This window comes from Mytilus edulis, chromosome 5 (genome assembly GCF_963676685.1).
Source record: "Mytilus edulis chromosome 5, xbMytEdul2.2, whole genome shotgun sequence".
In the NCBI taxonomy this organism is placed as follows: Eukaryota; Metazoa; Mollusca; class Bivalvia; order Mytilida; family Mytilidae; genus Mytilus; species Mytilus edulis.
The window spans coordinates 80,665,703-80,680,010 of NC_092348.1; the positions used below are offsets into that span (position 1 = coordinate 80,665,703).

Here is a 14,308-nt window from a genome sequence, read left to right on the forward strand (position 1 = left end):
ACCAGGTTCAACCCACCATTTTTTCTTTAAAAAATGTCCTGTACCAAGTCAGGAATATGGCCATGGTTATATTATAGTTCTTTCTGTGTGTGTTACATTTTAGCGTTGTGTTTCTGTTGTGTCGGTTGATTTTTTCTCATATTTGAGTGTGAATTCACAGTATTATAAGACGTGTCACGGTACTTTTCTATCCAAAATTCATGTATTCGGTTTTGATGTTATATTTGTTATTTTCATCGGATTTTGTATAATGCTTAGGTCGTTTCTGTGTGTGTTACATTTTAATGATGTGTCGTTGTTCTTCTCTTATATATAATGCGTTTCCCTCAGTTTTCTGTTGTGTCGGGTTTTTTTTTTTTCTAATATTTGAGTGTGAGTTCACATTACTATAAGACGTGTCACGGTACTTTTCTATCCCAAATTCATGTATTTGGTTTTGATGTTATATTTGTTATTCTCATCGGATTTTGTATAATGCTTAGGTCGTTTCTGTGTGTGTTAATTTTAATTATGTGTCGTTGTTCTTCTCTTATATATAATGCGTTTCCCTCAGTTTTAGTTTGCTACCCCGATTTTGTTTGTCCTTCGATTTATGAGTTTTGAACAGCGATATACCACTGTTGCCTTTATTTGTAAATTTAATGGATCCCTAATACAAAGTGCAGGATGTTTTTACTTGGCAGAAAGACAACGATAAGGTTACATTGAGACCTTAAATTAATTATAAGGCACATATATAGATTCGATTATCAGATAATAAAAAACAGGGTTAAGATTATAAGTTATGTACAGTGTAAATATTTTTGAAATGAACAAAATATTTAAAATATCAGAAGTTTTGCGTAAATTTGATAGCAATAAGACAGAGACTATAAAATAAAATATCGTTTACTGATTTCTTTAGATTCGGCACGATTAAACATTTAACCGAAATATACATATAATAATATAGGAAAGTAAGACTAAGAAAGTAACTAAAATTTTATTATACTTTACTGCTTAAGATTCATCATCAACAAATGTACACGTATGCAGCTTATTTCTATTTGTATAGCAGTGGTGTTCAGTTTGTATAAACACAAATGCAAAAAAAAGATGACAATTACTACTAGTATTCAATTTATAGCCATGCAAATTTTCCGAAAGGCTTACTTAGTTTGGAGGTAATATTTTCCAGCAGGTTGTATGCATTCCCATGGGTACCATCTGTTCACTTCTCCTGACCGACCTTTCTTATATTCATATGAGTCGGACTTTTTCAGGCACTTGTAACAAACAAAGATCAACGAAGCTAAATCATTGTATTTAAAATATATTGATGATGCGCTATCTTTTTACAATCCGAACCTTTCTGATTGTGTCCCATTTATATATACTCCTGAATCTACAATTAAAAAACAACAGACATGACTTCCTCCGCCTCATGTTAAAACTTCAGACTTCTTTTCAACTGATTTTTACTATTTGTATTTCTGTGTGTTTGGTTTTCTACATCGGGTAGATGCACAGGGGAAGGGTTAAGACCTCAAAAAACATGTTTAACTTCGCGTATGTTTGCGCCTGTTCCATGTCAGGAGCCTCTGTTAGTCGTTAGTCTTGCATGGACGTGTCCCTGTTTGATTAAACCTTTGAGTTCCGTTTGCTTGTTATACTCTTTTGTGTACAATTATTTATCGTTTGCGTTATTAGCATTATGAGTATCTGTCATTATCAAATGACTGTGTAGAAAAAAAGTATAGCGGGTGATGCTTTCATATAAAAACGATTGTTCCGTCGTCGCCGCCGCCGACTTAGACCCATTTAAAGTTGCTTAAGGTTTTAAGTTTGGTTTGAATAGGAAAAATAGATTTACAGTTAGTTAATTCAACATAGAAAACTAGGTTATAATTGTATGCCATGCACGCATTTCGTCTATCAGTGACGCTTGAACTTTTGTTGTTGTTAAATAAAGTACAAGGTTAAAGAAAATAAAAACCACAAAATTCCAAAATGTTTGTCAAATACAGATACGGTAATCTATTCCTGTAGTAGAAATAAATCAGTAGTAATTCGAGAAGTTCAAAGTGCCTGCTACTGTTGCTTCTCATTTAAGCTTGTTGTTTTAATATACACAGATCGTTTCGTTTTTTCTCTTCATAAAATCATTTATGCCTAGGGCGACTTATTACAATTTCTTCTATAAATTTAGATGAAAAAAGGAATGTACTATTTACCAGTCTTTGCTATGCTGCTCTCTATAGCTTTTTTCCTGAACTCACTTTTGTATCTGAAAGATGATAACCGGTATACAGATGTCATGAAGAGATATGTTGTGACTGATGATGCTGAAGAAAAGTCATTGTGTTCCCTACATCCTGAAAACTTACGTAAGTATACAACATAAAACTATTGTATACAACATAAAACTGTTGTATACAACATAAAACTAGTATACAACATAAAACTATTGTATACAACATAAAACTATTGTATAGAACATAAAACTATTGTATACAACATAAAACTAGTATACAACATAAAACTATTGTATACAGCATAAAACTATTGTAAAGAACATAAAACTATTCTATACAACATAAACTATTGTACATAACATAAAACTATTGTATACATCATAAAACTATTGTATAGAACATAAAACTATTGTATACAACATGAACTATTGTATACAAAATAAAACTATTGTATACAACATAAAACTATTGTATACAACATGAAACTATTGTAACAACATAAAACTATTGTAACAACATCAAACTATCGTACTTAACATAAAGCAAATGTATACAACATAAAACTATTGTATACAACATCAAACTAATGTACATAACATAAAACTATTATATGCAGCATAAAACTATTGTATACAGCATAAAACTATTGTATACAACACAAAACTACTGTATACAATAAAACAATTCACCACAAATAATAAGGCGAAGAAGCACGTTTTGTTTTCGTGTAGGTCCTTTTATACCGAATTTTATATACGGTACCAAGCAACACTTGAGGCCAAACAATGTAAAAATCCAAACCGTTAGATACTGGTCACACCAACTAAGAACAGAAAGTTAAAAATAATTCGGACAAGGCATCATTTATATTCCTTAATCCTAAACGATTTCAGAAAATTATTACAGGTATTTTTAATCCAATTATATCAGTTGAGTCATGCCATTAACCCAGTTGTGGCTTCTGTGCTGGTATTGCCATCAAAGACTAACAGTCAACCAGTAGTATTATAGACAAAATGGTCGTAGAAACGTTTCAGGTATTCATCTTCTGTAAAACAAAATTCCCTGATTGTCAAGAACAAAATATTTGAAAATACAAAACCGCATACAAACGTTGAAATCAAAATGAAAAGGCATTTGTACGAGTTACGAATGAAAACGCGCAACCAATCTCTGCAATATCCGCATAGATATATGTTTTCCCACATGATTATGCCATCAGAAAAATATGATATAAAATCGAGGTTAAAAATTGAGAGTTGTATCTTTTTAAGATGATTCTAACATCGATTTCTTCGTTGGTTATATTAGTTATCAAAGGTACCAGGATTATAATTTAGAACGTCAGACGCGTGTTTCGTCTACATATAACTCATCAGTGACGCTCATATCAAAATACATATTTAGCAAAACAAGTAAAAAGTTGAAGAGCATTTAGGATCCAAAATTCCAAAAAAAGTTGTGCCAAATACGACTAAGGTAATCAAAGACTGGGATAAGAAAATCCTTAGTTTTTCGAAAAATTTAAAGTTTTGTAAACAGGAAATTTTAAAAAATGATCACATAATTGATATTCATGTCAACATCGAAGTGTTGACTACTGGGCTGATGATACCCTCGGGGGCGAAACGTCCACCAGCAGTGGCATCGACCCAGTGGTGATTATATCTGTTTATCTAACATGTCTTCTGTATCTCTTTGTATAGACATATTAGAAGTTTCAGGTTTTTTTTTATCTTGACAACCTTTACCCTTCAGTATTAATAAAATTAAAAAAATATGTTATAAAGAAATATGCATATAACGAGTTTAATCAGTATAATATTTTCGATGAAATAATTTTCAAGAATCAATATATTCGATATCGTTAACAATGGTAACATACTCAGTTTTTTAAGCATTAAAATGAACATCATACGACATTTTTTGTTGATAGTTATAGAGTTTCATATTGACAACCTATTTGTTGAATTTGGAGCTAGAATTGTTTAACAAATTGTCGTTATAGCTATGGAAACGAACTGTACGGGATATACGTTTCAAAACTCATTCGGTATTCAATATCTGGCAGCTGATACTCATGCCTTCTAAAATGTCATCAGTGTTTGATCAGCAAAATAATAAACAAGGGTTATGCCAACAAATGTCCTTTTTTTAAAGAAAATAATCGAAAGATACAAAGAAGTTGCTGGTTAATTTCCCATATCATTATCACACATTATTCATGATGTGCTTGATGTAACGTTTCTAGATACTGACGTTATTTATCATCTGACTTACATGAATCACTCTGATTCAAACAAAAAATTTTCTCAAACCGATATTATCAAGATGCTTGATTTCTTGATTGACAACATATTTGTAACGTTTGGAGGACGTGTTTTTCAACAGACTGTCGGCATCCCAATGGGAACAAACTGTGCCCCTCTACTTGCCGACTTGTTTCTATATTATTATGAGGCTGACTTCATTCAGGAACTTCTTTGGAAGAAAGATAAGAAGTTAGCAATATCCTTTAACTCTACTTTTCGCTATATAGATGACGTTCTTTCACTAGACAATTCAAAATTTGGTGGAACGCATCCATCCCATCGAATTGGAGATAAAGGATACTACAGATACAGTTAAGTCGGCTTCATATCTTGACTTACATCTAGAAATTGACAATGAGGGTCGGTTGAAAACAAAACTTTACGACAAAAGAGATGATTTCAGCTTTCCAATTGTGAACTTTCCATTTCTAAGTAGCAACATTCCATCAGCACCTGCATACGGGGTATATATCTCCCAATTGATACGATATTCCCGTGCTTGCATTTCCTATCATGATTTTCTTAATAGAGGGTTACTGCTCACAAGGAAGCTATTAAACCAAGAGTTCCAAATGGTGAAGTTGAAATCATCCCTTCGTAAATTTTACGGACGCCATCACGAGTTGGTTGACCGTTATGGAATAACCGTTTTACAAATGATATCGGATATGTTCCTCACGTCGTAACTACAATCCCCTTCCCTTTCATGAATGTGACCTACCGAATGAGACTATTTACCGGATTTGTAATCACATAAGCAACACGACGGGTGCCACATGTGGAGCAGGATCTGCTTACCCTTCCGGAGCACCTGAGATCACCCCTAGTTTTTGGTGGGGTTCGTGTTGTTTATTCTTTAGTTTTCTATGTTGTGTCATGTGTACTATTGTTTTTCTGTTTGTCTTTTTCATTTTTAGCCATGGCGTTGTCAGTTTGTTTTAGATTTATGAGTTTTACTGTCCCTTTGGTATCTTTCGTCCCTCTTTTATAATGTTCTTTTCATTTTATTTTTGTTTGTTATTAACCTTTACTGTTTATTCCTTTGTTGGTATTATATTTCTGGCTAGCTAGTTACAATGTATACATAAAAAATAATCAAAAATAATTAAGCTTGATGAAAATTTATAATTCATTCAATCTGTCCTTTACAGATGGATATGAATCATTAAATAGAAGTGTATATAATCTAAAAGTTTTACAATCAACTTACAACTTCATGGACCAAGGACATTACAGACCAGTCACGTGCATTCCCAGACAAAAAGTAGCCATTCTTATACCTTACAGAAATAGGGAGAAAGGATTGCTAACATTACTAAATAATGTTTTACCTCGAATTCACAGACAACAAATCGAATTTGGAATATACGTAGTCGAACAGGTAAACTTAACTTTAACCATTTTGGAAAATACATGACTCAGATCTGAAGGATATATGATTCTGAACATAACTGTGGTTTACATCTGCATTAATAAAATAGTATAAGACATGTATAAGAATTCTCTTTTTTTAAATCTTTTGTTTGCGTCTTTACCAGAGTCATTCTTGTGTTGTTTGAAAAGTGAATTTAATTTCTTAACTAGAATAAGTGAATTTTGAAACAACTTTCTGTAAAAATAACTTAAGTTACATAACTCTTAATTGAAGATACTTTATCGTTTATATTAAACTATGCAGTGTAAATTATTACTGAATGATAACAGATTACTAAAATACACATTTTGTTGTAATTAGATTGGAGGTGAACTTTTTAATAAAGGTGTGTTATTTAATGCTGCCTTTAAATATGCTATGGCAGAATATACATATGACTGTGTCGTACTTCATGACGTTGATATAATATCAGAAGATGACAGAAATTTCTTCACATGCGGATATCATCCTAGACATCTGGCCGTGAAAGTGGAACAATTCAATTACACGTAAATATTTTGATAAAATTGTGAAATTTTGGAAAGTAGTAATGAAAGGGTTTTCTACTATCATCGATATTTTCAAGTCAAATTCTTTTATTTTTGCTGATCGTCTCTCTCCTTTACAAAAGTTATGCATATGTATCTCGTCTAAACTCTTAAAAACTAAAATGTTTTCTTCAACTATTCATCAGTTTTTCATATTTCAAAGTACAAGGTACGATAAGTCTTGTTTTTGGCCCCCCTATTTTCTCATTTTTTAAATTCTGTTTTGGAAAGCTACTTTTTAAGGTTTATAACATTCCCTGATGTTTGAAGTTTGTTATAATGAAAACCACTAACTGAGTGAGGTGAGGGGGGTTAACTTTCTGTTATTATTCAAATATTGTAATTATTATTGGTTTTGCAGGTGATTTTACAACAAATTGTAATTTTTTTAGTGCCTGCGCTAACGTGACCTAGGATTTTTTTATTCCAATGGCATGATAACTGTTTTTGCTGTCTAAATCGCCATAATTTTTCCTGGGTCACGTAGGCACATGCTATTAAATTTTAAGAAACAATGATCAAAAATCTGTATTTTCCCTTCTTTTGTGCGTTTTTAATGCCCTTTTACCCCCTAACCTCACCCATTTTCTGAAATTAATGGTTTTGAAGTTCATTTAAACAAACTTCAAACCTAAAGGAATCTTTTAACGTGCAAAGTAGCTTTTCAAGCAAAATTTAGAAAATCAGAAAATAGGGGGGTCAAAAACGGCCCTTATTGTATTATAAATCTTATATAAATTAGAAAATCTGAAAATACGCTATCTAATACACACGCAAATGTATAAATAGAAAAATGCGTTCATTGAACAAATATTTCCTTACATTTACAGCCACTTTAAAAGAATACTTGAACTTGGACGAATCAAGTCATTTTGGGATTTTATTGCTTTCGACTGCTTTTTATCGAGAAAAATACTGGGTTTAACAATGCAGCTTTGATGTTTTGATCACAGTTACGCTCAATCATTTTTTTAAAACAGAACTGATCTTTTCTCGAATTGCTTAGTTTTAAGTTTTTTTGATTTAAAAAAAAAGTTATCTTATCGATGAGTGTCGTTTGTGCCATAATGTCCTATTTTAAACTTATGATTATTACCACCACCTTGATGTTATCTTATTCTTTTTTACAATAGAGAATACATGTTTTTAAATGTTTTAAAAAGAATTTCATTAAAAATGAAAAGTTAGAGGGTAAATTTTGTATTTTTATGGAACAAATACTATATAAGAGAATGCATTCTCAAACAAATTGTATTAGTATTTCATCGAAAGTGATTTAATTTTATGAACATTTTAGATATATACTTTTTAGATTTTTAAATAAATCTTTGTAATAGTACTTTTATAAACACAGTATGATATCATAAAAGACATTAATACCTTATAACATGATATCTTTTTTTTTTAAATAAATCCTGTAAAAATACGGCTTTCTCCTATTTTTGACATTTGTTTTGTTCACGCATCGTTGTCCATATAATGGAGTTTATATCGACTGTCATACAAGTGAGAGGTTTAACTAGCTTTAATACAATTTGGAAATTAGTATGGCGTTCATTATCACTGAACAAGTATATATTTGTTTAGGGGCCAGTTGAAGGACGCCTCCGGGTGCGGGAATTTCTCGCTACATTGAAGACCTGTTGGTGACCTTCTGCTGTTGTTTTTTTCTATGGTCGGGTTGTTGTCTCTTTGGCACATTCCCCATTTCCATTCTCAATTTTATTAAACCGTTGGTTTTCCCGTTTGAATGGTTTTACACTAGTAATTTTGGGGCCCTTTACAGCCTTTTGTTCGGTGTGAGCCAAGGCTCCGTGTTGAAAGCCGTACATTGACCTATAATGGTTTACTTTTATAAATTGTTATTTGAATAGAGAGTTGTCTCATTGGCACTCACACCACATTTTCCTATATCTATTAAAACCCGGTTAAATCCATCCACCATTTTTGCATAAGAAATTGCCTGTACCAAGTCAGGACTATGACAGTTGCTATCCATTCTTTTATATGTTTGAGCTTTTGATTTTGCCATTTGATTAGGAACTTTCCTTTTTTTTTTTTCTCGGAGATCAATATTTTTGTGATTTTACTTTTTAGTACTCGAACAAAAAACAAGAATTATTTGAATAGATTGATTTCATATGAAAAATAATAACCTATGCATAATTTGTGCTCAAAACGTGAATATCGTAAGACGTATGTTGGCATTATTAAATAAAACTGATATGTTTGCACAATAACATTAAACTGATTTGTCCGTATATAACTGCATTTGAAATCTAAAAAAATGTACCTAATTAATCGAAAAATACTATCTAACTGGACAATATACCTTCCATGAACAATGTTGTTAGTTCAATTAAAACACAAAAGATACAGGTCAAAAACATTGAAATTCATATGATTTGTTTCAAATGGGAAAATGATAACCATTAGAAAGTGAACTTTCAAAAATACAGATTTCCAAAAAAATTAAAACGGAAAATCTCTTTTCAAAAGTTTGTACTAATGAAAAATTGCTGTTATATTCCTGTCTTTGAACATGCATCTCCTTATGTAGAAAATTGTGAATAAAACCTGGTTTTATAGATAGGATACCTCTCATTTACATGACAGTTGCATAAAGTTTTGTTTGATTTACTTGAAGAATTCCTTATGCAGATTTTTTTGGAGGAATATCAAATATGCCGCCTAATATATTCGAGCAAATCAATGGATTTTCTAACCAGTATGAAGACTGGGGGTTGGAAGATGACGACCTTTATCGACGGTATGTATAGGGTTATAACCGGTTATATAATTCCGCCTGTACATCTGCACTTTCCCTCACGTATGTTGCAAGTTCTGGGACTTCAATAAAGAACGTACTTCACACGAATTGACAGCTTAAAAGTTTGTTCATACAACATACACAACAAATTGTATATGGTATAAAAATAAAAGGATGTGATATGATTGCCAATAAGACAACTATAAACAAAGTTCAAATGAATTGTTTGTAATTTAAAACATCTGTAGCCTGTACTCTATTGGTTGTCGCTGTTTTGTGTATGTCATATTTGTTTTTTTTTCCTAAATTGTTTTGTTATAAATTGGTCCGTAAGTTTTCTTATTTGAATTCTTTCATATTTTCATGTCAAGTCTCTTTATAGCCAAATATTTCTTTTTCTCATTTATCATCAAATCATACAAACTTTCTGAATTAGTGGTGTTAAATGCTTGCTACGTTCGAACCAATCAAATTCATAACATGCTTTTTTTTATCAAGTACAATTTGTATAACCACTTGCCACTGAAAGCTTAAATAAAAAAAAAACATTTGATCCAGCTAGCAGGCTATGTATTAATTATCACCAGCACATGAACATGACTAATTGAGATGCTTATGCGATAACTTATCGTTGTAATGCACTTTAAAAAGTACCATGATGTATTTAGGAAAATGGTACATACCAAACCAACAAACACAGAATAAGGACACTTCAACAGTAATAAGGAAAAACTCACCTACACAGAACTATTAAGTTACCGTTTTTTAGTCTTAAATTTTGTGTTGTGTTTTGTAAACTGTTGTTATTTTTTTGGTTGTTTTGTTTTGTTGTTGTTTTAGCATTGTCAGTTCGTTTTCGAACAATGATTTTGATCGTTCCTTTTGTACTTTCAGAATCTCTGCAAACTCAGTTTTTACTTCAAACCATCTCGTAATTACTTTAATCTTTAACATGTATGACTATTAATGGTCCGTGATAAACATAGTTAAAATTTTGTACTAACAGAATTACAACAAAATGTAAAATTAAATGGTTCGAACAATTAAAACCAAACTGGCACTGTAATAGAGCTTACCACTTCAGTAAATAGTTATCAAAGGTACCTTGGAATTTCCAGTAAGAATTTCCCGCCTACAATTGTGCCAACTTAACTATGAAGTGTCTTAATTGTAACCTAGAATAGGAAGTAAATATGCACCACTATTCTATTCAAGATTCAAAACATTGAACTGTGCGGCATATATTCAACATTTATATGCCCTGATCTTCTTCGAAATTTAACTTGTACTAAAATACTGTCCTACTCATCCTTCACCTATAGTGTCTTCCTAATACATATCGCAACTATTCATATGTAATTATACTGGCAACTTTCACTAGGAATGTCTCTACCAGATGAAACATAGAGTTCAAACCTGGGAACCAGAACGTTTACAAAACATAATATCCATGAATATTACATATCTTCCCAAAAGAGGCGTGGTTTGGGAAACAGCTGTTATTGCAAGGTACAAATAGGGGCAATAAAAGTTATGCTTTAAATTACAAGTTTTTGTTATCCTCAATTTCTCTATTATTTAACTTTTAATTTCTAATTTTTAATTAACCATGTAAAACGTTAAATTCTTGTAGTTCTCGTTAGACAACTTCATTGCTTCTATAATAATAATTAGCTGCTTTTATTGTAGATTAACAGTTGCTCATGGGCTGAAAATTGAACGCCCACTCGCGAATGTTTCGACCTGTGCTTCTGTACATCATTCAAGACCGCATAAACATGATAAAAAGGGGAAACTTCTCGACAGGTAAGTAACTGTAAGAAAGCCAAAATAAGAACATAGTTGAAGAGCTACGTAAGGTTACGTTTACGTCGGAATAGTATAGGATTTAACGTTTTTTTAAAGATATTTACTCGACCAATTCACTCACAAACAAATAAATGTCCGACGGACTTGATGATTTGTTTGTGAGTGACTTGGTCTAGTTTATACACCTCAAAAATCCTTTAAAAATGTACATGTCATAGAATTTGCCCGACGTATGAGTATATTTATTGATTAACACAAACAGATGTGTTCCGTAAAACTTGCTATCTGATGAAAAATAAACTACAAAAACTCTTATTATCATTTAAATGAATGTTTATATGTTTATGATTTAATTCAACGATTAACGCAAAGTGAAAACAAATATTTTTTACGTCGAGTCGGATTTTGTTAATATTATCGTCGTCATTTTGTTAACATTGGTTAAAAAACCAAATTCGGTGAACGTCGTCTATAAATAAAAACCACGCGTCAATAACAATTTCCTGAAGTCTTCACGACCAATCATATCAAAGAATGTCCTATTACATGTATGTATATCATAAAAGAATTATTATAAATTAAAATCTATTGAAAAGAGTGTTATATTTAAAATAATAAATCATAATAACTGCTTCTAAATTTCAGATGCAATATATATATCAATCGACCACGAGGCTGGGCTTTTGACGGGTTAAGCACTTCACAGTATATAGTAGAAAAAACAGAAAACAAAAGATTATTCAAACATATTTTCATATCTCTTAACACAACAAAGCTGAGAAAGGTAAATGATTAATATCAATAATGCTCCCTCTTCATGTCTTTTTTACAATGCAGCTCAAGCAATAAATTCTAAAATGTTTGTATTAGTCATGTAAGTTGCAATAGACGTTCAGGGAATTTCCGTTTTGATTTTTCCTTGGAGTTCAGTATTTTGGTGATATTACTTTTCAAGAAAATTGGTCAATAATTGATTAGGACGAAAGTTTTCAAATGATTAAAAATGATCATGATTATGCTATATTGTAACAACCTTGTCCAAAATAGGTTGATGCCTTTGCTAGTTCTTTGGTATATTTCGCACTTTAATATGACGTCCATTATCACTGAACTAGTACACATTTTTGTTTAGTGGCCAGCTAAAGAACGATTCCGGGTGCGGGAGTTTCTCGCTGTATTGAAGACTTACTGTTGTCCTTCGGCTTTTTCTGGGTTGGTGTCTCTTTGACACATTCCCCATTTCTACTTTCAATTTTTATTAGGATTTGTTTTCACAAGCATGTCTTGTACTTAGCCAGAATGTTTTGACCGAAGGTTTGACGTTAATAGCTCTCTGCAAGACATTTTTTTAATATAATTATCTTCAATCAGGTCGTTTGTGTTTTCTGTTTTAAATAACTTCTCACTCAGTTATACATTTATAGCTTAACTGTATGGTATTGGATGTTTTTCATTGTCGAATGCTATACGGCAACCTGTACTTGGCGGGCTTATTGTATAGTCAGAAATCCGGTTGAAATAGAACAAAAGAATCGAAGCTCTTTGTTAGAGAAGGCGATAAATGCTTACTATAATGTTTACCATAGTGACAAAAAATTTTAAAGATTTTTTTTACCACGGACGGAAAACATATCAATCTATTAGTTCAGTAATTTTCGTGTCTGCCATTCCATTATGTGACTCAAGAAAAAATTCCGAAAAAGGGTAAAAATTGTATTGAAAAGAGAAAATCAAGTGCACCTTTTTATGTTAGGGCGTGCTTGAGTTGAATATTTTGTCTTGATATCGTACAAAGCAAGAATATTTCATAATCGTCTCGCTTCAGATTCTATCGTTTTTATATATCAAAGCTACAGGTTGACTTTATAACATACCAAATTACAGTGCTAAAAGATGAAATATATGGGTCAAGTGAAATACCTATCTAATGAATCAGAAAAACAGAGTAGGTGTGTTCGAATAGCTATTTTTTTTAATAAAAGTACTTGACGACAGTCTTTCAAGTTGGATGATGAAAATACTATCTTCGAAAATTATAATTTTTTGTGTGTGATAACTAGGGTTTAGAGTCTTCAACCACTCAAAAAATTTAGTCTGCCCTTCCACGAAGCATTTAATTATATTTTTTAAAAATATTTATGAATTTTCGAAAATTCCACCTGACAACCGATCAGACAACAGTTTTTAATTGAATCAATGCAGACAAGATGATTAACTGATGCTCATTTGCTAGTTTGTACATTTGTATTTTAAAATACAACTGGTAAATAAGGATCGTAATGGTGCAATGTGGATAAATTTATCGGTTTCCAAGAGCAAAATTGGCAGCGCGTCATCTCTACAATGGCTTCCTTTTCTACGATTGTGAAAAATGAACTGGCGTAATGCAATTTTGACGAAGTAGAATCCTGACTGTTGTAGATGTGTGCAATTATTTATTCATACGACTTTTTCTTATTTGATAAGATAAGCCTAGTCATGCGATATGTTTAAAATTATTGAAAGACGAAGAATGATTAATTTTAAACGTCATATATTTCTGTTTAATGTTTTGCCTGTTGTCTTTAATGTCCTTTGAAATATCCTCGTATCATTCAGATTCTGCATTATATACAGTTTTCGTACAAAAATAAGATAGACCGAAATTCTATTTGAGATGAACACGTTTTTATTTTATATATATGTCATGTAATGCTGATAATGTCTCATCAACTTTTCAGGATTTCATTACGAGATCTAGATTTCAGGATTATGATAGTTTACCACCAGTTGCGTCTTGGAATGGTAACACTGAAATGTGTTATTGGGCACTGAAGTTATCAGACAAAAAAATTGACCAAAGCGTGGAAGATCTTGTGCAGAAATCAGTGAACGTTCCTTCTCATAGACGTATATGCATACCTTGAAATTATAAAATTATTATAAGACTTAGAAATGGCTCTCAATTGATTCTTTCCGACTACACTTACCTCACAAGCACAATTATCGATTCAGTTTTTTTCATAGTTGACCAACTGTATAATTTGTATAATCTTGAATATTTTCCAGTACAATTAAAATATGAATGTGTGTTTATTCTTTTTTTTTAAATTCTTATCTCCTTCGTTCTTTTGTCACAGTATTTGTGCATAAATGAAAATTCAAAGTTTTCACATAATCTACTTCTCGAAAATATATTTATAGATTCAGATTCAAGTAGCATTATCCGAATTTCAAATATT

The 14,308-nt window shown here is 31.5% G+C and overlaps 1 protein-coding gene across 1 annotated transcript; it reads left to right on the top strand.

Moving 5' to 3' along the window:
* Positions 1 to 2,200: 2,200 nt before the first annotated feature.
* LOC139525267 (beta-1,4-galactosyltransferase 4-like) lies at positions 2,201 to 13,993 on the top strand. Its single transcript, XM_071320468.1, has 7 exons — positions 2,201 to 2,366; positions 5,698 to 5,927; positions 6,282 to 6,469; positions 9,156 to 9,278; positions 10,968 to 11,084; positions 11,733 to 11,871; positions 13,808 to 13,993. Exons 1-7 carry the CDS (start codon positions 2,201 to 2,203, stop codon positions 13,991 to 13,993), a joined length of 1,149 nt encoding a protein of 382 aa, XP_071176569.1.
* The last annotated feature ends 315 nt before the right edge of the window (positions 13,994 to 14,308 follow it).